Source organism: Rhincodon typus, chromosome 30, assembly GCF_021869965.1.
Source record: "Rhincodon typus isolate 14 chromosome 30, sRhiTyp1.1, whole genome shotgun sequence".
In the NCBI taxonomy this organism is placed as follows: Eukaryota; Metazoa; Chordata; class Chondrichthyes; order Orectolobiformes; family Rhincodontidae; genus Rhincodon; species Rhincodon typus.
The window spans coordinates 28,363,321-28,388,749 of record NC_063361.1 but is presented as its reverse complement, the minus strand read 5'-3'; the positions used below and the strand labels follow the sequence as shown (position 1 = coordinate 28,388,749).

General features: G+C 38.4%; 1 protein-coding gene across 1 annotated transcript in view; it reads left to right on the top strand.

The window, feature by feature from the left end:
* The window catches only part of top2a (DNA topoisomerase II alpha), a 63,705-nt gene that overhangs the window by 19,359 nt on the left and 18,917 nt on the right, over positions 1-25,429 (top strand). The window contains exons 12-26 of the mRNA XM_020522812.2: positions 2,316-2,473; positions 3,515-3,640; positions 4,745-4,855; positions 5,002-5,107; positions 8,143-8,252; positions 8,720-8,812; positions 9,058-9,172; positions 10,703-10,824; positions 13,617-13,765; positions 14,314-14,545; positions 18,873-19,007; positions 19,357-19,557; positions 22,948-23,143; positions 23,418-23,509; positions 24,990-25,133. Coding sequence (XP_020378401.2) covers positions 2,316-2,473; positions 3,515-3,640; positions 4,745-4,855; positions 5,002-5,107; positions 8,143-8,252; positions 8,720-8,812; positions 9,058-9,172; positions 10,703-10,824; positions 13,617-13,765; positions 14,314-14,545; positions 18,873-19,007; positions 19,357-19,557; positions 22,948-23,143; positions 23,418-23,509; positions 24,990-25,133 — 2,090 coding nt within the window. The remainder of the gene's footprint in view (positions 1-2,315; positions 2,474-3,514; positions 3,641-4,744; positions 4,856-5,001; positions 5,108-8,142; positions 8,253-8,719; positions 8,813-9,057; positions 9,173-10,702; positions 10,825-13,616; positions 13,766-14,313; positions 14,546-18,872; positions 19,008-19,356; positions 19,558-22,947; positions 23,144-23,417; positions 23,510-24,989; positions 25,134-25,429) is intronic.

The following is a 25,429-nucleotide window of genomic DNA, read 5'->3' as shown; positions in this document are numbered from 1 at the left end:
GTTGAGTCAGAAAACATTGCATAATTGACTGCTTTGGCTCTCTGGTTGTTTGTTTTTGTCAATTGCACAATGCTTACATGAAGTAATGTAGTTTCAACTGCTTGTAATTTCAGCTATTGTTCCTTTCAAGATTGTGGATGATTGATACTTTTGGATCGTGGTGCAAAGAGTCTTTCTTAAAAAAACAAAATTCTTTTTCACACCTTTTAAACACCCTATTTTCAATCTAGGTTTCTTTGGTTCTAATTAGAATGTGTAGTGGTTTAATGGACGCAGAGTAGGCGGTCATGGATGAGCATAGACTGGCATGGATGGGTATTGGGAGTGTGAGAGGAAGGGGGCCTCATTTGTTTTCATTATAATTGAGATGTGTTGCTGTGGGCCTTTTAAACAGCTTGGCAGACTGTTAACTACTCTAAACTTTCTCTCTGGTCAGCTGGCCCAACTGCTGCTCGCACTTGCCTGACGCCCAGTAACTGCTTTAAAGATGAAAATCCAGCCATTATAGCATTGCTTCCGCTAAAATGCAATTGTTAAACAGCAGAAACAACATACTGTGAACAGTATTAAGGACCCCCATTACTAACAGATCAGCGCTGTACAGCCTTGTTGTGTCCAGTCATGAAAGGTAGTGGTCAACAAAATAACTAACTGGAGGAAAAGATTGTACCAATTTCTCTATCCTCAATGCTGGGGGAGCTGAGTACCTCACTGCAAAATAATTTACAATCATCTTTGTACAGAGGTGCCAAATGATTCATCCATGCTCTGCTGTTCCTAAAGTTATCGACACAGTCTTCAGCCAATTCAATTTGCTTCATGTGATATCAACTAACAGCTGGATGCACTGAAAACAGCATATGCGTAGGCCTCCACAATACCCTAGATTTGATACCAAAGACTTATTCTCCAAAACTAGCCAGGCCTGTAGCCAGGCTGTTCCATTGCGGCTTATGACACTGGAATCTACCCAACAATGTGAAAAATTACCTAGACCAAATCCAATCTGGCAAATTACCACTCATCAGTCTGTTGTCAATTTGTCTCAAACATGCTGTAAATATTTGTTTGGCAACAACCTGCTACCCGTGTTCAGTTGAGGTTTAGACAGGGCCAATCAGCTCCAGACTTCATTATAGCCTTGGTTCAAACAAAGACAAATTTCTTTGTTTTTCAAAGAATTTCAGATGAGCTGAGAATCACTTGTCATCAGCACTGAACCAATTATGACATTTTGAGCCCTAGCAATATTGAAGTCCATTGGAATCAGTTCAAAATCTTTTCAATTGTTTGGAGTCATACCTAACAAAGGAGAATGATTGTAGTTTTTGAAGCCAATAACTTACTCCTAGGAAATTGCAAAAGGTCTTTCAGCTGCTTTAGCAATGATCTTCTTTCCATCATAAAGTGAGAAGTGGGAATGTTTGCTAACGATTCCATAGCGTTGAACAACGTTCTGTCTACCCTGCCAGGATATGCAGCCATTCTGAGGGCCCGTGTACACCCATTGGCATGCCAACTCCATTCTCAACATTGACTTCCTAGTTTTAGAAGATCCCACTTGCTCAAACCTCCAAAGATCCATGCAGAAAAAAATTTGGGGGAACATAGATTTTGAATATCATTAACAGCTCCTCATGACTTGATGCAAGCAGGAATGGCTGCTTGAAGATCTGAACAGCATTCAGACTTGAGCTGGTAGTGGCAAATAACTGTGGCGGTGCAGAATTGCCAGACCATGATAATCTCCAACCACAGAGAATCTAACCATTTCCCCATGATGTTCAATGACATTACCTCTGCTGAATCCCCACTATCAAAATGAAAATTCTGTGGCATTTCCAACACCTATAAGTCACAGTTCAGGAGCATGATACACTATGACTGTTTGAGTTCATTTCCAATGACACTAGAGAAAGTTTTTACCTTGCCACGCCAGACACCAGGTGAAGCGTTCACTCTGTCCACCGCTGGTGCGCGGTGGCATTTAAATTCTAAAAGGAACTCATCAAGATCTCTTCAACAGCATTGCCCAAACTCAGAAATGCTTTTATTTGGAAAAAACAGGCACACATGAGAATGACACCACATGAAAGCTGCTGTCTGTGTCCCTATCTTGCTTCATGGTTTCCTTCACTGTTACTGGGTTAAAATCCTGTAATTCACTCCTCAGCATAACTGGGTATATGTGCACAACATGGACTGAAAGAGTTTAAAAAATGGCCTTGTCATGATGGTCACATCCAATGAAGAAAATTTTAAAAACATGTAAATCCATTGTGAAATACAAATTGTTATTCACCTTTGTCTTTCAGGAACAAAGCATTCTCATAGTTGTACCCTCATCCTAACAGAGGGTGATTCAGCCAAAACTTTGGCTGTATCGGGTCTAGGAGTTGTTGGAAGAGACAGATATGGCGTGTTTCCACTTAGAGGGAAACTTCTCAATGTACGAGAAGCCTCTCACAAACAGGTAGGTTGATGTAAGATGTAAATTGTCTATTTGTGTTGGAATGATATTTGAATTTATTCAGCATCTCGAATATTGAAAATGTCCCAAAGCACTTCACAAGGCATAATCCAAATGGTAAGTTTTTTAGTAGTGGCTTCAAGAGGTTAGATTTGCAGAAATCAACAACAGGTTTCTGCAGCACCAGAAGAACTAACCTTGTCAAGAAAGGGATGAGATAATGAAAGGATTTGATCAAGACTTTTATCTTTTGAGACATTGTGGGCCGGGATGCAATGTCGGTTACAGTGCACAAGGGTAGTGGGAAATGGGATATTGAAAACCAGAGTTTTAGATGCTCAAGAAAGGTAGAAAGTCAGCACAAAATCCTTGGAGTAGTCAAGTCTGAAAGTGATAAGATTTTCAGAAGACAACTTGCATAAAGTGTGGAAAGAGCCATGTTAAAATTTGCAATAAGCAAAATTTAAAATAGATTGTTAGAAACTTTAATCATTCTGAATTTACAAATTGAGATGTAGAGAGTTATTCTCTCAGCAGATAACTAATTCAGTCACCCAGAGAGAAGTTATTTTTATAACCTTGCAATTTCTGTGTTACATAGAATAATTAACCAATATTTACATGGTGCGTTCACATTTTTAAAATGCCCCCAACCAATACGTTATTAGTTGATTCACTAATGTAGTGTGACTGCTTTGGACATTACCTTTCAAGAAATATCCTCTTGTACACTAATATTGTAGTTTTTTCAGTAGAGGATATACAGTGCCGTGTTCCAATCTGCTATGTTTTTTCTCACTTTTATACCTCCAGCAGTGAGAATATGTTCCCTGTCCAGTCACGTACAGTTCTGCTCTTGATTTAGCACAAAGGGTCAGGTCAGCAAGAGAGTACTGCCCATTCTTTGAAGATATTTCAGTAAATGAACCTTGCTGTTGTTCACTGTATTTGTTGTCCATCCCAATAGATAATAAATTAGATGGCTACTTTGGTATGCAGTCAGAAATATTTGGATTACATTTTAATGTTATTTTTACCTCACAGATTATGGAAAATGCTGAGATCAACAACATGATAAAAATCATTGGTCTGCAATACAAGAAGAATTATGATGATCAGGAGTCTCTTAAGACACTTCGTTATGGAAAATTGATGATTATGACAGATCAGGTAGGTCTAATTGACTGGTAGCATTGAAAAGGATTGGTCGCCTCTTCTAATAGTGTAAAATATTCACACTATGAATACACATTTGATGATTCAATAATTTGCCACAACACTGCAAATCACCCTGTCCTCTCTATGCCATCACTCTCCTTCACCCCTACTCCGCAAAAGTGCAACCTGTTCAAATGCACTGTATTGCAAGTCAATACCACTAGGGGAACAAGGTATAAATTTCTAATAAGGAAGTGCTAGAAATACTCCGCATCTGGTCTGCCAGCATCTGTGGAGAGAAACAGTCAGCATATTGAGGTTAATATGGCTCTTCAGTTCTGAAAAAAGTCATGTTCGACTTGGAACGTTAATTCTGTTTTGCTCTCTGCAGATACTTCTAGACTTGCTGAGCACTTCAAGCAATGCTTCTATTTCCAATTTCCAGCATTTGCAGTGTTGTTTTTATTTTAAAGTCCAAATTGCTGTAGGACTGATCATGCTAAAGATAATCTGATGATTTAATCATGTATGAATTAAATGTAGGAAAATGTATTGCAGTATTAAAATTTGGCCACAGTGTGGCAGCAATTGTGAGAACAAATAAAATACGATCTATTACTTCTGCAGATAATGCAATAATTTCAGTGGGACTTTCCTCTCATTGCAGAATTTGTACACCAAATTCATTGTATTCTAAATATGCTAATGTTTTAAAAATTTGACAGCAAGTTCACTTTACAATCTCTGTGCTATTCTTCACTGTGCAAGTTTTAGTATCACTGATTTACTGTTGTGAATGTCCAAATTGGGACATATTGAGCATTTTTTTTTTCCATTTATGGTCAAAAGTAAGAAAAGTGAAAGATCAGGAAGAATTCTAAGGTAACATCAGATTGTTTGTTAACTTTGCAAGTGTGACTTTTTTGTTGACATCTGATATATTTTAACTTTCTTGTCCTTGCATATCACATGATATAGCAAGGAGGAGGAAATATTTGAAGTCTTGTTTATTAAGTTCTTTTCTTTTGACCTGAAGCATTCCATTATGCAGGCTTGTGAAAAATGTTCCGTTATCTATAATCTGAATCCTAATTCGTTTGAATTACTGTTTTGCAGGATCAAGATGGGTCACATATCAAGGGCTTAGTAATCAATTTCATTCATCACAACTGGCCTTCATTGCTCAGGCATAATTTCGTTGAGGAATTTATTACTCCAATTGTAAAGGTTTGTTTTCATTCTGAATAGTATTTAATGAAAATAATTGCAGGAGGGCCTATCATGTAAAAGATTAATAATTGTTTAATTTTGTCAAAATTATCCCAATGTGCCATAAACTAAGGCAACAATATAAGTTCGATTTTTTTTTCCAGGTGTCAAAAAACAAGCAGGAAATTGCATTTTACAGTATTCCTGAATTTGAAGAGTGGAAAAGTAATACAGAGAACAACAAGACTTGGAAAATAAAATACTACAAAGGTTTGTTTGGAAACTCTGTGTGGTGACTCTCTCAACACTAAGAACCTAATTATTTACTTTGCGTAGATAGGAACAGAAATAACCTGCTCTGGGATTCACTATGAGCATTGAGCTGAAGAGCCTATTGTCTTCCCCGCGCCCCCGCCCCCCCAACCGGCCCGCCCAACATGCCCGTAGCCATAAGCTATATCTACCTTCTTCATGAAAACACAGATATTCTATGAGCTCCAACCAGCTGATCTTGTTACAATCACTGCATTCCTACCTCTCTAAGTCCAAGGACATAGGCCGGTTCTTATTTTTTCTGGTTTCCCTTTGATCAGATAGCACCGGATCAGGTTCCTCAAACTCTGCCTCTGATATGGGTGGTGTGTAACACACACTAGCCCGCCTCTTGCACCCAGAGAATCTCAGAAGAAATTCATTCTCCTCTTCAAGTGGCAAAGGCGTCAAGGTGGCAACATCCGCTGTGTCCATCTCAGATTTTGAGGTTTCTTCAACGTTTCACGAAGAGGAAGAACCCATGGGTTCCTGAACAGTCAGAAAGGCAGTTGAGGAGCCGGGCACGTTTTCCTCCTCCGTTTGCGAGTTCACGGCGTTCATATGGTCCACATGCTTGTTCAGGAGTGTTTCACCAACCTGAACATTACATGTCACTGGACCTGACTTCACATTGACCGTATCTGTCATCCATGCAGGGCCATTCCTGTGGTTCCTACACCAAACTTCATCTCCTGAAGTAAACCATCTCTTTTGCTTAGCGGGGTATTGTGTCCGGCATGGGCATTCCTGATGCCATTTCACCCCCACCCAGGTCCAGGTCCTTCTCTCTATTAGCAACACTGTTGGAGCTATCCCTGCAGTTGCATGAGGGCTGGTCCTATAATCAAATAGAAACAAGGACAGTTTGGTAACTGGTGAAGTTGTGGGTTGTTTCTTTAAGCCTTTCTTCAAAATTTGGACTGCCCTTTTTGCCTGACCTTTGGATGATGGATGGGTTGGAGCTGTCCTAACATGACGAATACCATTCAACTTTAGGAAATACTCAAATTCCCTGTTGGTGAACGACAGACCATTATCTGTGACAAACATTTCTGGGAATCCATGTATTGCAAAAGTTGCACATAGCTTTTCTATCGTTGTTCCTGTGTTTATGAATGAACTGTATGCAAGTCCAGCCATTTTGAGTTGGTGTCCACAATGACTAAGAACATTGAGCCCATGAAAAGACCTGCATAGTCGACATGTAAACGAGTCCAGGGTTTACCTGGCCATTCCCATGAATTTTGGCGGAGTTGCTGGCAGTAATATTTTTCCTCGTTTGCACCCTGGGCACTGCCCCACCAATGCAGCTATGTTGGCATCCTATCCTGGCTACAAGACATAACTTCTTGCTAACATCTTCGTTTTGGAAACCCCTAGATGGCCCTAGTGGAATTCAGCCAGTATCTGGCGACAGCCTTTGCTAGGGACAATCACTCTTGCTCCCGTAATAATATGCTGTCCTCTAATGTGATCTGGATTCTCCGAGTCCAAATATGTTTCAATTCTGGTTGTGATGGCCATTTGGTCTCTCCCATCACCACGGCTGTTTCAGTTTTGTCAGCTGCCAGAGTGAACAGAACTTCTGACACTCCTGTTTATATCTGTCAGCCAGGGCTCCCTGATTGGATCAGATTAACAGTCCCAATCAGGGAACTCATTCTGAGGTTCACCTGGCTGACCTCATTATAATCACTAACTAATTAATGTTCTATCCATCTCAATACGCAACACTCAAACCCATTCACACCAATTTTAAACATTAATCCCTTATGTGAAACTTTTCAAAAACCTTCCGAAAGTCCAAATAAACCTCATCCACTGGCTCTCCCTCATCAACTCTACTATTTACATCCTCAAAGATTTCCAGCAGATTTTTCAAACATGATTTTTCTTTTTGTAATTCCATGCTGACTTGTGTCTGATTCTACCACTGGTCTAAGTGGTCTGCTGTAATATCCTTGATGATGGATTATAGCATCTTCTCCAGTACTGATGTCAGACTCACTGGACTATAATTCTGTTTTATCTCTATCTCTCTTTCTAAGTAGTGGGGTTACATTTGTTAACCTCCAATCTGTAGGAATTGTTCCAGAGTCCAAATTATCTTGGAAATTGACAACCTATGCATCCACTATTTCTGGGGATACTTCCTCAAGTACTCTGAGATGTTGATCATTAGGCCCTGGGAATTTATCAGTCTTCAGTCACATCAATTTCTCCAACACTATTTCTCTAATAATAGATTTGCTTCAGCTCCCCCTTTCATTAAACACTGTGTTCCTCATCATTTCTGCTATGTTATTTATGTCCTTCTTTGTGAAGACAGAAGTGAAGTATCAATGTAGTTTGTCTGCCATTTCTTTGTTCCCCATTATAAATTTCCCCATTGTGAATTGTAAAGGACATACATTGGTTTTCACCAAGTTTTTTTCTCTTTACCTATCTATAGAAACCTTTGCAGTTAATTCTTATGTTCCCTACAAGCTATTCTTATTCTGTACTTTCCTTCTAATCAATCTTTTACATCTTCTTTGCTGACTTCTAACTTGTTTCCAATTCTTAGGTCTGTTGTTTATTTTCTTGCCAAATTGTACACTTTTTTTTACATCAAATGATATCTCTTAACTTCCCTCGTAAGATATGGCTTGGGCACTGTTCTCTTTGCACTTTTGCGTGAGACTTTATTTTCAAGTTTACTCTTGGTAATTGAAAGAAACAAAAACAAAATAGAGCACTTTTTTCATTTTTGCTTGTAAATGGATCAGAATAGAATCTGCTCTTCATTCTTGTAGGACTGGTTTCCAACTCGAAACAAATTTTGCAGGTATTTCCCTTTTGCATGTGCCTCATAACATTCTTTGATTTATTGGATGAACTGTATATATCTAAACTCTTAAATGTCCTCAAGTGTCTGACATGCAGTTTCTTGATCTATTTCAGTTGTGTACTCTACCTTGGTTAACATCTAACTACTGAATTTAAATCATTAGGTTTGGGTACGAGCACTGCTAAGGAGGCAAAGGAATATTTTGCTGAAATGCAGAGGCACCGTATCCCCTTTAAATATAATGGACCGGAAGATGATTCTGCAATAACCCTGGTGAGAACTGAACCTTAAAATCAGTTTTTTTAATACTTAAATGTATTATGTGTCAGAGGCTGGTGTGTAACCTTATAGAGGTTTATAAAATCATGAAGGGCATGAATAGGGTAAATAGACAAGGTCCTTTCCCTGGGTCAGAGTGGTCCAAAACTAGAGGGCATAGGTTTAAGGTGAGAGGGGAATGATTTAAAAGGAACCTAAGGGGCAACTTTTGCATGAAGAGGGTAGTGCATTTATGGAATGAGCTGCCAGAGGAAGTGGTGGAGTCTGGTACAGTTAAACATTTAAAAGGTATCTGGATGGGTATATGAATAGGAAGGGTTTAGAAGGATGGGCCAAATGCTGGCAAATGGGACTAGATTTATTTAGGATATCTAGTCGACATAGGCGAGTTGGACCAAAGGGTCTGTTTCCATGTTGTATATCTCTGTGGCTCTAAACTGATTATTTTCTGAATTCTTCAGGCATTTAGTCGGAAAAAGATTGACGAACGCAAAGAATGGCTGACTAACTTCATGGTTGACAGAAGACAGCGAAAGTTGCATGGATTACCAGATGTACTGTATTGAAATTCATTTGCTACACGTTGCAATAAATTTATTTAATCTAATAACATGTTAAACTAGTAACTTGAATATGTTATGTGAAAGTTGAATAAAATAAGTTGTATGTAGACAAAATTATTAAATATATAGACCCTTGGTTGTTATTACAAATGTCCAATTGCCATAGTCAGGTTGTTGTCTGATAGAATATTTCAGGAAAACAAATGTTCATAATCAGATTTTTATTTTATTTACAGCAATATTTGTATGGAAAAGAAACAAAATATTTGACTTTCAATGACTTTATCAATAAGGAACTGGTGCTCTTCTCAAATTCTGATAATGAGAGGTCAATTCCTTCTCTTGTGGATGGTAAGTCTTGAGCTGTAATAATAAAATGCACTGTTTTATTTGTTAGTTCAGAGCATAACCTTTGTTTTCCAACTAAAATATTAATATGCAAAATAGGATTGTCCATAGGTTAATTCACTGTTTTCCCTTATTTGTTGTTGTGCCTAGCCTTCATGATAAATTGCAATATGTAGATTTGTTGTAAATCAGTTGATGACCAATGGTAAATAAAATAGCACGGAGAAATAGGGGACATTGAGTCCATTTTGCCTCTGGTGATTCCTTGAAAGGTATGCAATTTAGTTCTGGGCTTGATTTACCTCACACTGCTGGTTGTGTTTTCAGCAGCAAGAGGAGGGTGTCACATAAAATAGAGTAGGTGTCTAGTCCACTATCTTCCCATCCCTGAGGTTACCCCATAATTCAGATGGTGGGTGGGTGCTAAAATCAGCAAGATGCCCACCATATTTTAAATAAACAATTAAAGGTTAACTGAGTCTATTAAAAACTCAGTTGACCCTCATGTTACACAGTCTGTGTCATAACATGGTTGGCCAGGAAGGGCAACAAGTTTTTCTTTTAAAGTTCAGGAGGGAGGTAGAGGGAGGTTACTGCCTTTAACGTATGCCCTGCAAAATGTAGTAGCCCCCTCTACCCTTCCTTCTTCCCAGAACAGACTTTAAAACTGACCCCCCACGCCCCTCTGTAAAGTTGCCAAACCTTCCCTGCTCAATATTCCTCATTTATCTGGATCTGAGATTCCATTGGACCTTTCTTGGGGGTCAGCATACTGGTTTCAGTCCCAGCAGTACTGAACTTTGGAGCTACTAGAGAATCAGATTTGTGTTTGGAAGTTACTATTGGGTTTGCTTCCCCTACTGCATCAGAAAGTGCATTTCAAACCATTAATCTTCTAGCTTCCTCAAAATAAAATCATGATATATGGGTAAATAGTTTATTTAGTTATTCACCAAGAATGAGTTCATTGCACAGGTTGGAATGAACAGAAAAAGTATTTTGTAAGTTGTGCCAACATCTGCATGTGAACCAAAAAGAATCAATTCTCTGTGACTAAAATTTGTGTCCAGTTAGTTAAGTTCATATTTTCTGAGATGGTGTACTCCAGTAGGTTTAAATGTACTACATGGTGTTTTACTGAGTAATACAATTAGAGGAGACAATGGCCTTATGGTATTATCACGGGACTGTTGATCCAGAGACCTAGGTAATGTTCTGGTTCAAATCCCACCATGGTAGATGAATTTGAATTCAATAAAAATCCAGAATTTAGAGTTTAATCAAGCCATTGTTGATTGTTAGGTGGGGGGAAACCCATCTAGTTCACTTATGTTCTGCCATTTGGCCTACATGTGACTCCAGACCCATAACAATTAACTGCCCTCTAGGCAATGAGGGATGGGCAGTAACTGCTGGCCTAGCCAGTGTCTCCCTCATACTGTGATCTTACCCAGTGTCAAAAGTGCAAATTTCACTTGAGTGCCTCGTTTGGAATAATTGAATTTATTTCATTCTATATATTCTTTAATTAAGGATTGAAACCTGGTCAGCGCAAAGTTTTATTCACCTGTTTTAAACGAAATGACAAACGTGAAGTCAAAGTTGCTCAATTGGCTGGTTCTGTTGCTGAAATGTCAGCCTATCATCATGGTGAGGTAAGACTTGGTTAATTGGTATGAGTTTTTCTCTGCAAAATACAAAAATGTTTACCAAGGAAATAATTCATGATAATTGCAGAATTCATGTTCTGGTGAATTTTATGCCATATATCAAATTCCTACTTTGGAAAGGAGCTAAGCTTTTGGGTTATAAATGTGAATTTTCAGTACTTGTGTAAGTTAAAATTGACTAAATAAAGTTTTGCCCTCTTTACATCAGTAGAAGTTTGATGTCCTCCTCTGAAGTCCACAAAAACTTTTTTTTAAACAGCCAAGGCCTGCCTTGTGGAATTGAAACTTCTGTCTTTTTTTAACTGCTCACAATGAGTCCCACCCATGTGAAGTAATCTTTCAGTGCACTATAGATCATTCAGCAGTGTATCAACTAGCAACCTGGATGTCATAAATGCAAGTACCACTCAGAAAGTTATGACAGTAAATCACAAAAAATTGCTACTGTTGGTCAGAGAAAGACGCCCTGACTGCACATGATTTCAACATACACTAAGCTCCATCACTATTAAAGGGCATGTTTTGAGTTTTCCTACTCCTAACATCATCGAGTCTATCATTGACAGAAGTAATGCAACGTATCAAGAAGAAAGCTCACTAGCTTATTATGGCAATCCAGTGTGAGCAATAAATGTGACCATGGCAGCACGGTCTGCATCCCATGAATAAATAAATAAGTAGCCACCAATGGTTATTAATAACGCATGAGGTTGAATCTCCTTATAATTTGGCTGTCATTGTCTGGGTGTTTAACAGAAGGTTTCTGTCAGTGGGCTATGGTAAATTTTCTTATGTAACCATCAGCTGCTCGCCTTATTAATTATGCATCGGTGCTTCATGACACCCTTCTTGAATGGTGAGGTTGGGGTCAAGAATGTTCACTGCTGCTGGGATGATGTACGATGCTACATTTAAGCCACAGTAATGCGTCACTTCAAATGCTGCAATCAAGCAATGGTCATTCAAAATCTGATGCCTTGCTGTTGTTGTACAAGAGATGGCTGAGAAAAGGAAGTTAGCACCTGGGCTCGTTTACATGTTTTGGTGAACAGGGTGGTGGAGAGGAGAGCTGTCTTCTTTCCATTGGACCACAAAAGGCAACCATGATACTAGATGCTGTCAGCCTGGACTGAGATAACCACCCGATTGCTGCAGAGATCCTGTGAGGAGAAATGTAGAAATGGGGTGAATGACTTTGTGCACTCCATAGGCTAAGTGCCAGTCTTCTCTCCACTATTTCACACTGGCTGTAACTCTGCCATTGCACATATAGCCCACCGCGTTCATTACTACTCCCTGTTGCATTCAGTAATTTCACTCGTTAGCTTTGTCCCTCACTCAGCCATCTATTCAGGATGTATCTTATGGTTCTTAGCTTCATTTATTAGCGCTCATTTAGTTTACGCTTACTTGGCATTTTTTTTTTATTTCATTAGTAGGATGAGGGCATCGCTGACTAGGCAGCATTTATTGCCCAGAGGGCAGTTTAGAGTCAATCACATTGCTGTGGGTCTGGAGTCACATGTAGGCCAGACCTGATAAGGATGGCAGTATCCTTCCCTAAAGGGCATTAGTGAACCAGATGGGTTTTTTTCCGACAATCGACAATGTACAATGGATTCATGGTCATCATTAGATTCTTAATTCCAGATATTTTATTGAATTCAAATTCAAACCCAGGTCCCCAGAATATTATCTGGGTCTCTGGATTAACAGTCTAGCGATAATATCACTAGGCCATTGCCTTCCCTTCATCATTTGTGGATTGCTCACTTATAAGCCAGAAGATAGGACAGATTGTTAGTTATGGCAGATGAAGTGGGTGAGAATTGTTGAGTAGAGATGCTGCATGCAATAGTGAGATTGGTATCTAAGAAAGTTGACAAGATTTATGTGCAGTGGCACAGTTAGAATGAGTGTAAGGTAACGGAAAGATGATGATGGCAATTACTCTTCTGGAATGCAGAGGATCTTTGACTTTTTCTTTTGCTTTGCTGTGTGTTTCATTTAACCCTCGGGACAACCCTGATGAAGACCAGTATCAAGGTCCAGGCTGTCTGTATTTGGTATCTTGACCTCCTCTGGTTGTCCGTTGGAGAGAGGCTGACCAATTCTTTGTCACCCGTCCACCAGGATCTCCAGGCCTCTATCTGAAAAGGATGGTGCCAGCATTCCTTCCTGAAACATCTGTTTCCTAAGGGGGTAATGTGTGAGGTAGTTTGTGGCTTGCAGTGTTTAAAGTGGTGTGCTGCTGGGCCTTAAGTATGTGTTAGCAGCTTGTGTAGAGGAAGGTTCCAGCAACAGCAAGAATCGCGCCTCTCCTGCCACATAATTGCATGAGAATGACCGCAGATGCCAGTAGTACATCTAATGAGATGAACCGCAGAAAATAATGTGAGAAAAGTCGCTTTGAGCTGATGCAGGACACCTGCCATGAAACTCCCCGTAAATAACATCTAGCCTAAAAATGGAAAAATCGAGCCAGTGATTTTTATGCATTTATTTGTTTGAGTCATTAGAATCGTTGATAAATGAACAAGATTTCAAAAAATCATTTGAAACTAATTTGATTGGTTTATCAATAAATTTTGAGGGTGAAATGTTTGTTCCCATAAAGTTTCTATTATGAAAGACACATCATGTATCATATACCATTTAAGCGTAAATGGAGCATTCAGTGGTAGCAAAAAATTCCTTAATTGTACTTTAGTGAATGAATATTAAATCAGTTTTTTTCCCTACATTTTGTTAACTGCTGCTTTAATTGATGTTCTCAGGCATCCCTTATGATGACAATTGTTGGATTAGCTCAGAACTTTGTCGGCAGCAATAATATTAATCTTCTGAAGCCAATTGGTCAGTTTGGTACAAGGCTTAATGGTGGCAAAGATGCTGCAAGTCCTCGATACATTTTCACTATGCTCAGGTTGGTGGAGAAGGAAATTTGTTTTCAAAATGATAGGAAAATTATAACATTTTGGGGAGAGAGCTACTAATTTGAAAAGTCCTACTTTCTCCCTACATACAAAGTTCTGTTTCTTTTTAAATATTGTGTTTCTTTTTGAGCATTTTGAGATATAGATTTTGAAGGAATTAGGTTGGAGTCCCTAATGTTCGAAGATCACAAGTTTTATAGAAATTAATATGCTCACACCGCAGTTTGAATAAAGACCTGCTTTTAGAACTTTGAAGCAGTACCAATATTTATTAGGAACTACACATCCTGAATTTCAAACATATTTACTTCATTCTTCACTATTTTGATTGGCTCCCAACTTTATCAATCTTTTCTGTTCTTCGTAGTATTTCACATTTTACTATTATCTTTATCTTTTACCATTGCCGATTACAAGAGCCATTTCCATGGATTTCAAAAAGTTGGTAATACCTCCAGATATTGGTACACAATGTGTCAAAGTTGTGCTTGAGCTAGTTTCCATAAACTAAATAGTGATCATGATTTGTTTTCTTTAGTACTTTGACTCGTCTGCTGTTTCCTGCAATGGATGATAACCTCTTGAAATACCTGGATGATGATAACCAGCGAGTTGAGCCAGAATGGTACATGCCTATCATTCCTATGGTGCTAGTGAATGGTGCAGAAGGTATTGGCACAGGATGGGCTTGCAAAATCCCCAATTATGACACAAGAGAAATTGTTGATAATATCAGACGTATGCTGGATGGCGATGAACCATTGCCCATGGTAAGTCAACAATTTCCATTAACTGGAGTTCCTTGAGATGGTGGTTTTCAAATCTCTTGGGTTAAAGAGTCCTTTTTCAAATGGATTACGAATCATAGATTTCCCCCTCTGCACCGTAGAAATTTATTGCATCACTGATTTGACAGTTAAATTCCAGGCTTTGTTTACATTTTAAACCAAGCAGATTGATTGGTTGATCAGGGCTTTGCTCTGAAAAATTAACCAGTGAATGGCTGTCATCTATTTTGTTGAGTTAAAATAGATGTAGTGCATGTATGTATTCTTCACGAATGAAAAGAATAAGGTGCTGTATATTAATTTATATATCTTCCAGTACACATGCAAATTTTCCAGGCTGAAAGTCAACATTAATTGATGTAACCTCTCCCGATCACAGTCACTTGCTGTCAGCTGTCTCCTGTCATGCAGAATAAATATTGGTTTTCCCCTTGAATTGGTATTCTTGCAAAATATCCTAATGAGTACAAGATTAAAAACTTTGACAACATGTGTCTTTTCTCAGCAAAACATAAGTTCTGTACTACAAAGTGACTATAAGTTCTTTTACATTATTCCCTAGAGTCTCCACAAAGTACAGATCTCTGTGGGTCTTTGTTTTAATTTGTTCTTTGGGTGGAAGCATCACTGGCAAGGCTGGCATTTATCTGAAAATATGAACAGGAGCAGAAGAAGGCTATTTGATTCCAAGAGTCTGCTCTGCCATTTAATAAGATTGTGGCTGATCTGTGTTTCAAATTCCACATTCAAAGTTGCAAAAGCCTAAAGTAAATTCTCATCTCTACCCTAAATGGTGACTCTTGCCCTTTCTATGTCTACCTTGTCAAGCCATTTTTCGATCTTATATACTTCAATCAAGTCACCCTTCACTTTCCTCAGCTCCAACAGAAATGAACACAGGCTATCTGCCCTATTCCAAAAAGACCTACTCATTACTCACACATAATAGACCTCCTCTGAATCACTTCTAAATGTATTTATGTACTTCCTTAGATAAGAAGACCAAAACTATACTCAGTATTTGAGATGTGATCTCATTAATGCCCTGCTAACTGATGCATGACATCCTTAATTTTAGTTCATTTCCTCTTGTAATAAAGTATGGCATGGCATTAGCTGCCCTGATTACATGCTAGATCTGTACATTAACTTTCTGTGACTCATGCATTAGAGCACCTGGTTGCCTCTGCACCTTGGAATTCAGCAGTCATTCTTTATTTAAGCAGTACCCTGCTTTTATTTTTCTTCCTGCCAAAGTGAACAACTTTACATTTTCCTGCGTTATACTCCATTTGAATGGTATCTGCTCACCAGGATGTTGCCAGGCTTTACTTATGAGGAGAGACTGGATAAGCTCGGGTTGTTTTCTTTGGAGCAGGGAAGATTGAGGGGGGACCTGACAGTGGTGTATAAGGTTATGAGAGGCATGGACAGTGTAGATAGAAATCAGGGGAGTTGGGGAAAAAATTTTCCACCCAAAGGATGATGGATGTCTTCCATACATTGCCTGGGAGGGTAGTAGAGGTAGGTAATCTCACAACTTGTAAAGGAGAAAATACTTGGGTGAGCAGTTGAAATGCCTTAGCATTCAAGGCTGCGGGTCAAGTGCTGGAAAGTGGAACTAGTATAGACCTGGTGTTGTTTTGGCAGTAGAGACCCAATGGGCCTCTGTGCTCTATGACTTAATGACACACACAATCTATGTATGATCCAACTGCAAATTCTTTTTCTTCTTCATTATATGCTTTCCTATCGCCTATCTTAGTGTCACCTGCAATTGAGCTACCATGCATTTGCTCCTTTCAACTAAGTCATTACAGTAAGTTGCAAAAAGTTGAGGCCCCAGCACAGACCTTTGCAGTATTCGATTCTTTGCAACCTGCTAAAGGCCCATTGATGTAAACTCTGTTTTCTGTCAAACTGTCAATCTTCTATCCATGCTAATATTTTATTCCCTTCATGAGCTTTTACTTTCTGCATTAACCTTTGATGTGACTCCTTCTAGAAATGCCTTCTGGAAATCCAAGTACAATACGCTTCCATTTTTCCTTTTATCTAAATGCTGTTCTTCATAGAACTATAATAAATGGGTTAGATTTGATTTCCTTTTCATGAAACCATGTTGACTCTTCCTGATTATCTTAAGTTTTTCTAAGTACCCTGATGTTCAGAGAAGGTTCACTAGGAATGATCCCAGTATGTAGGGATAATCTTAAGCAAAGGCTAAGCAGATTGGGACTCCAATCGCTGGAGTTTAGGAGAATGACAGCTGATCTCATTGAAATGTATAGGATTCTTAAGGGGCTTGACAGGGTAAGGGTAGTTGCCCTTCATGGGAGAGTCCCAAGACCAGAAGGCATAGTCTAAGAATAAAAGGATGTCAATTTAAGACTGAAATGAAGAGGAATTTCTTCTCTCATTGGTTTGGAGCCTTTGGACCTCCTTGCTACAGCAAGCAGTGAAGGCTGGGATAGGTAGATAGATTCTTGATCCAGAGAGGAAAAGGAAGGAAAATAGTCGTGAGGAATGTCGGATTAGCCATGATTCTATTGAATGCTGGAGTAGGCTCGAGGACCCTAGCAGCCTTCCCCTATTCCTATTTCTCATGTTCTTTATAACGTCTTTAATGATCAATTCTCACACTTTACCAATGAAGGGCATCAAATAACATGCCAATAGTGTCCTGTTTTCTGTCTCCCTCCCTCCCTTAACTTGTTAAAAGTTTGGAACTTTTATTGAACCTGGGAAGCATTGGAAAATTAACAGCAATGTATCTACTACCTCACTAGTTGTTTCTTTTAAGACCCGAGGAAGAACCCAGAGACCGCTCACAGCTCCATCAGTTTACTTAGCACTGTTTCCCTACTAATTGTAATTTCACTAAGTTCCTGTTCCCCTTTCACCTCCTGATTTACAATTATTACAAGAATGTTTTTATATCCTCTGTAGTGAAGGCAGAAGCAAATTATTTGTTCAGTTTGTCTGCCATTTCCTTATTATTAACTATTAACAGTTCATCCTGTCTCAAAAGGACTAATACTCATTTTACTTAATCTTTTTCTTTTTAAGTACCTGCAGAAACTCTTGCTGTCCATTTTTACATTTTTAGCTAGCTTCCTCTCATAATCATAATTTCATCATCCTGATCATCCTAATTGTTCTCTGCCTTTATTTATACTCCGACCAATCATCTGACCTGCCAATCATTTTGAGTAGATATTCACTTTTTCCTGTGTCTGACACTTTCTCTAACTTCACTAAATGATGGATCCTCTGTTTTGAATTTTTTCTGTTAGTGGAATATATTTATTCTGAGTATTCTAAAATATCCCCTTAAGTGCCTGCCTTTGTGTCTCTATTGATTTATTCCCTAGCCTAATATTGCCATATCACTTCAGGTAGCTCAGCTTTCATGTCCACATAGATAACTTTATTGAAAGTTTACGTTCATGTCTTTGATGCAGTCTTTAAAAGTGGATGTAAGATACAAACAATATTGTGGTCACTATTACCTAGGGGTGCCTTTACTCAGATGTTATGATCTGTCATCATAGTCCTGTGATATTACACAATACCAAGTCTAATACAACTTTCTCTTTGCATGTTCCCAGACCATGCTGCTCTTAGAAACTACACGCCGATCACCTGAAGTTAAATTAACTCAAACTATTGCGTAAATTCTTGATCAACAGTGCTACCCCTCCACATTTACCTAGCTTCCTATTTCTTCTTCAATGTCATATACCCTTCAGGATTCAGGACCCAATCCTTGTGATCCTGCAGCTACGTCTCCATGGTGAACTGCTCACTAAGCCATTTCAGAGTTAAGAGTCAACCATTGGTGTGGAAATGGAGTCGCATGTAGGCTAGACTAGGTAAAGACAGAAGATTTCCTTCCCTGAGGAAGGAAGTTAGTGAACCAAATGTTATTGCACAATAATGCAATAGTTTCATGCTCATTATAAATGAGATTAATATTTTATTCCACATTTTATTTATTAATTGAATTAAAACTTCCCCAGCTGCACTGGCAGGATTTGAATTCATATGTCTTCAGTGTTACTCTGGACCTTAGGATTACTCGTCCAATAATATTACCACAGTGCTACCATCCCAGTTCGAAAACAATTGTCCTCATAATTGAATCACTAGTAAGAAATTTGTTGAAAAGAATCCTGTAACTTGGGAGATTCTATTTTAATTAATAACTGTTCAAACTGATTTAACAGCAAGATTTGTAAACATTCATTTTTACAGATAGTTTGCATGTTAATTCTACTGATATGTATGTTGACTTGTTTCCCAATAGCTTCCTAATTACAAGAACTTCAAGGGTACAATTTTTGAATTGGGTGCTAATCAGTACATCATTAATGGTGAAATTTCAGTATTGGATACCACAACAATAGAAATTTCTGAACTTCCAATCAAGACATGGACTCAGGTAACTGGAGTTTTCAGACTTTGTTGCTGAACAGTACTTGTTGCATAAGAATAGCACAGGAAAGATTTTAAACAGGATTTTACTGTCAATGTACAAGTCAGAGTGAATTTTTTGCATGCCTGTTTGCATGGATTTTTGTAACAGCATTTGGCTTGTAATCAACTGGGGAATGGTTGTAATTATTACTAGGCTGTTTATTTTTAGGGATATTTGATTATATCAGCATTATTTTGAGACTATATTTTCTCGAGGTTTGTATCTGAATACTTTGGGTTTATAAAATAATTAAACTTTTTTTTACCAAATAACTCAATGAGGCCATTTCCCATTACTATTATATCTTATACAGACTTACAAGGAACAGGTACTAGAACCAATGTTGAATGGAACAGAAAAGACGCCATCACTGATCACGGGTTACAAGGAATACCACACAGATACCACTGTACGTTTCATAGTAACAATGACTGAACAGAAACTGGCTGAGGCAGAAGCAGCAGGACTGCACAAAGTCTTCAAACTAAATGTCCCTCTCACGTGCAATTCAATGGTACAGTAATTTACATTTTTTATGTATGTTGCAATTTTTGTTTATCAAAACTGACAATAGTTGGTACAGCATACACAGCAATCACAGCACAAATCCATCTGTGCCCAGAATCGGGAGTACTCTATTTGTTCTCCTGGGTGGGGCACCAAAAGCTCTAGGATCTGTGAGATCTGTACTTCAGTTTCTGCTGACAAGAAAAAATGCAGCAGGCTGTCAAAGACTGTCTCCCTGTAATGATTTTTCATCGCCTGCACAACTTGAAGACTTATATGATCATTAATGCATTGGGGAAAATTTTCTTTGTTCAGAACCAACAGCAAAAAAGACCTTTGCAATCTATTAGTCTCCAGAGGCCAGTCGTTTTATTAGTTTGAAGTATGTGCATTGACACACATGACACTAATATAAGCAGCTTCAATGTTGGCTCTAAACTACAGGTGCAGTAGCCTTAAACACTGGTCATGTTATAGAGTTGTCTTTTTAAATTTATTTTATCCTTAATTTCTTTCTTTCTAACTTGTATACTTTTTTTTCTTTACGTGTTGACATATTTATTTGTCTGTTCCCTACATTTTCACTTTCCCATTTAAAATTATCCTCCTTTGCTCATGTGGTCTTCCTGGTAATGTCTTGATGTTGACTGAGCTGGAGAGCTGAGTGGGGGAACAGAGATAGCTTCTCCATCACCTGATTATGATAAATTGGAGAGCGTTACTTCAAGGGATGATGGTGGATAGACAATGTCAAATAGTATATGGAGGAACTGCAACAATTGTTCATTCCTGGTTGGCGCAAAACAAAATGGGAAAAGTGGCCTGACCATGGCTAAGGAGAAAAATTAGGGATAGTATTAAATCTAAGGAAGCGGCATATATATTGGCCACAAAAAAACAGCAAACGTGAGGATTTGGAGCAGTTTAGATTCCAGCAAAGGACGACATGGGACTGATTAAAAGGTGGGAAATAGACTAGAGGAAGCTTGTGGAGGACATACAAAATGATTGCAACAGTTTTTATAGGTATGTGAAGATAAAAAGATTACTGAAGACAATTTTACGTTCCTTAGAGTCAGTTATAATGGGAAACAAAGAGATGGCAGACCAATTAAATATTTATTTTGGCTCTGTCTTCACAAAGGGGACACAAATGAGGTCCCAAAAATGTGGGGGAGGACTGTCTTGTGGGAAGGAGGAACTGAAGGAAATTAGTATCAGTAGGGAAATGCTTTTGTGGAAATTCTTGGAATTATAAACTGATAAATTCCTAGGGCCTGATAATCTACATCCCAGGCTATTTAAGGAAGTGGCAGTAGAAATAGCGAATGCATTGGTGGTCATGTTACAAGGTTCTATGGACTCTGAAACGGTTTCTGTGGAGTGGAGTGCAGCTAATGCAACTCCATTATTTAAACAAAGTAGAGTGAAAATAGAGAATTATAGACCAGTTAGCCTGACATATATTGGTAGGAAAATATTAGAGTCCATTACAAAAGATGTAGCAGAGCATTTGCAAAAATAGTGACTGGATTGGACAGAGTTAGCATGGATTTACAAAAGGGAAGTCATGCTTAACAAATCTGCTGGAATTTTTGAGGATATAACTAGTAGAGTTGATAAGGGGAGCCAGTGAATGTGATTTACTAGGACCTCCAGAAGGCTTTTGAAAGATCCCGCGTAAAACATTAGCATGTAAAATTAAAGTGACGGTAGTGCAGTGATATGGATGTGAACTGGTTGGCAGACAGGAAACAAAAAGTAGGAATAAACAAGTTTTTTTTCCTCAGTGACAGGCAGTGACCAGTGGGGTCCAGCAGGAATTGGTGCTTTGACCCCAGCTATTTACAGTATATAGGAATGATTGCAGATGACACAAAGCTGGGTGAGAGGGTGAGCTGTGAGGAGGATGCAGAGACAAGTTGAGTGAATAGGCAAATGCATGGCAGATGAAGTTGAATGTGAATAAATTTGAGGTTATTCACTTTGGTAGTAAAAACAGAGGGACAGATTTTTATTTGAATAGCGATAGATTGGGAAATGGGGTGTGCAATGAGATATGGTACTCCTTGTACACCAGTTGCTATAAGTAAACAACGCTGCTGCTGCAGGCAATGAAGAAGGTAAATGATATGTTGGCTTCATAGTGAGAGAAGTTGACTGTACGTGTAGGGATGTCCAGCTGAAATTGTACAGAGCCTTGGTGAGATCACACTTGAAGTGTTGTGTGCAGTTTGGCTTGGACGGAATGCAACAAAGGTTTACCAGACTGATTCCTGGGGTGGCAGGACTGGCGTATGATAAGAGATGTTTTAAATTCATTCATGGGTTGAGGGCGTCGTTGACCAGGCTAGCATTTATTGCCCATCTCTAATTGCCCAGAGGGCAGTTAAGAATCAACCACATTGCTGTGGGTCTGGAATCACATGTAGGCCAGAACAGGTAAGGATGGCAGTTTCCTTCCCTAAAGGACATTAGTGAACCAGATAGGTCTTTCCAACAATCGACAATGGATTGTCGGACAATGGTCATCATTAGACTCTTAATTCCAGAGTTATTTTTAATTGAATTCAAATTCCACTATATGCTACAACGAGATTCGAACCCAGGTTCCCAGAATATTATCTAGGTCGCTGGATTAATGTCCAGTGATAATACCACTAGGCTGTCGCCTTACCCTTGGATCAATTAGGACTGTATTCAGTGGAGACGAGAATAATGAGGGAGTGGGTCTCATAGAAGCCTGTAAAATTCTAAAAGGGCTAGACATGGTAAATGCAGGAAGGATGTTTCCAATGACTGGGGAATCTAGAACTAGGGGTCACAGTTTAAGGATAGGAGGGAGGCTATTTAAGTCTGAGATGGAGAGAAATTTTTTCAAGCACAGCAGTGAGCCTGTGGAATTTTCTCCCACAGAAATTAGTTGAGGACAAAATATTGAATGTTTTCAAGAAGAATTAGATATAGTTCTTGGGGCTAAAGGGATCAAAGGGTATGGGAAGGAAAAGGGAACAGGACACTGAGTTGGTTGACCAGCCATGATGATGTTGAATGGTGGAGCAGGCTTAAAGGGTCAAATGGTTTATTCCTGGTCCTATTTTACATATTTCGAAACCACTCACGAAGATGTTTATGACTAGAGCAGACTGAGGCAACTAATCTCTAAGTGTCCCTAAGGACCAGGTGAGACAAAAATGCATGTCTAGCATCCTTTGACATAAATCTGTTCCTTCCTCCCAATCCCCACTGCTGGTGTCCCAATTCCGCTGAAATTAATATGAGTAAAGTATTCGATCTGACCAGGTTCTGCTTAAATACTGAGAATGTATAGAAATGGGATTGGGACATGAACAACTCTCTAGATATTCTGGGTTTGCTCAACTACTTTTTTTTTTAGGTGTTATTCGACCATGTTGGATGTCTGAAGAAGTATGAAAATATACAAGACATACTGAAAGAGTTCTTTGACTTACGGTTTAAATACTATGGTTTAAGAAAGGATTGGCTTGAGGGATTACTAGGAGCAGAATTTGGAAAATTAAGCAACCAGGCTCGTTTTATCTTGGAGAAGATTGAAGGCACATTGGTCATTGGTACGTCTTTTAAAAACTATCTAAGAGTTGAAGTAGCTTGCATTTTGGTCTTATCCATTCTCCAAATGGGGATGTTGGTCAAAATTTTGAACACAAACATCGGGTTTATTTTCTGTATTTGGATATTCCAACATGTTCTTTTCATGTTATTTTAATATAAAATTAAAGTACAGAATTCTGTTTGAACTTCAAGTTATTTAATATGCAAGAATACCTCTTCATTTGATAGGCTATAAGCCTTAATTTCCATTTTATAATCATCTTACCTCCACAGAAAACAAACCAAAGCGTGAACTGATCCAGTTACTGCTCGACCGAGGTTATGATTCAGATCCTGTGAAAAGCTGGAAAGAATCTCAGGATAAGGTGATATGCCAGTGACTTCAGTTGTGATTTGAGCGGTTTGCAACAGTGCACTTGTTATAAAAAATACCTTTGAAATTATGATTTGTAGAAGTGGATTTATTACGGTTTAAAGTATCTTGAATAACAAAACACTGCATTTAATAGCATCTTTAACAAAGCAAACATTTGATGGCACTTCACAGTCACGTTATTGAACTAAATTTTACATAGAGTATAAGGATAGTGCTAAAGCATTATTGAAGAAGTACTTTTACAGTCTCCTCTTAAAGGAAAACAGAAATTCAAACAGGAAATTCCAGAGCTTGGGAGCTCGGACATGATTTCAAATAATCGAGTGATTGAAATTTAGGATATTTAGGAGACAAAATTGGAGGACCACTGATCCAGGAAGACTTGTATAGTTTAGCTTTACAGAGCTGGTGGGGTGTGAAGACAGGTCGAGAAAATTGGGCCAGTTGCTGAATCAGGAGTCAATATAGGTCAGTGGTGGGAATATGGAGTTTGATGTAAATTGACACACGGGCTGTCTAGTTTTGAATGAGCTCAAATTTATGCAGGGTGCAAGTTCGAAGACCAGCCAGAAGAGCATTGGAATAATCAAGTCAAGAAGTGACAAAAGCATGAGTAAGAGACAGCACATGAGATGTGAGAAATGTAGATGGTATTACAGAGTAAGAAGTGGCATTCTTGGTGATTGAAAATATATAGGATCAGAAAGTTGGCTTAGAATCAAACAGGATGAAATGATTGGAAATAATGGTAATTATTTCCTGAATTTCTGCAAAATTTTTTGTATTTTTTTTTAAGAACTGCTTGTTTTGAATTCCTTGAAACTATGAAAGCTGCAATCTATATAAGATGGTGTGTCATATATAAGATGGGATTTACAGGCAATGTCAAATGCTGAAGTACTATTGCAATGCGGTTGAGTTAAGTTGCAATATATTAATTCACACTAAAAATTGCAGATTTTAAGTGTGCATTAAACATAAATCTTTCTGATACACCTTGGACGTTGTTTTTGTTTGGAACTCTCAATATTCTTCAACAATCATCAACCAGTAAATGTGAATATTTGCTGGATTGCTATGTAATTTTCAAAATTCTGAAGGAAACGATGAAAGAATTTTGATTACTGTGTGGGATTTAATAGAAGCTCTGTAGATGCAGACGGTGGTGCTACATGCTTACAGCACCAAGTTTTAATGGTAGCCTATAACTGCATAAACATATTTGCTTGCTGGCAATATCTATTACTTTAGCAATTGAAAGTTTTGCAAATTTGTTTTTTTTTCCCTGACTGGGAGAGTACCCATGGTGAGATTTTGAACATGGGGAGAATCAAGGTGTCAGTTTGCAAACTTAATTTATCTGCTTTAAGATGGAAGTTTAGATCTCAGCTAGATGTGGGGAGTTACTTTTATATTTAAAGATACACTCTACCTTTTCTTGAATAACCATTTTTAATTGCTGTTGACAGGAGCAAGAATCTGAGCTGGAAAATACAGAAGAAGAGGAATCTACCATTTCATCCGGGGCAGATTTCAACTATCTTTTGAATATGCCTTTGTGGTATCTGACCAAGGAAAAGAAGGATGAACTGCTTAAGCAGAGAGATGTCAAAGTAGGTTTCTGTAGACTAATAGAGACTGATGTTGATGTTCTGTTTCTGATCGGTATTTGCCTTCAAGCAGTAGCTACCGTGATACCATTGTATTTGTTTCTAAATTAATGCCTCAAAGTCATGGAACTCCTTCCCACAAAATAGACTGCAGTGGTTCAAGAAGATAGTTCACCATTACCTTCCCAAGGCTAATTGGGGATCAGCAATAAATATTGTCCTAAGCAGTGCAGCCCACATCACCTGAGTAAATGTTGATATTTTGTATTTGTGAATTGATATAGCAAGTGATCCAAACA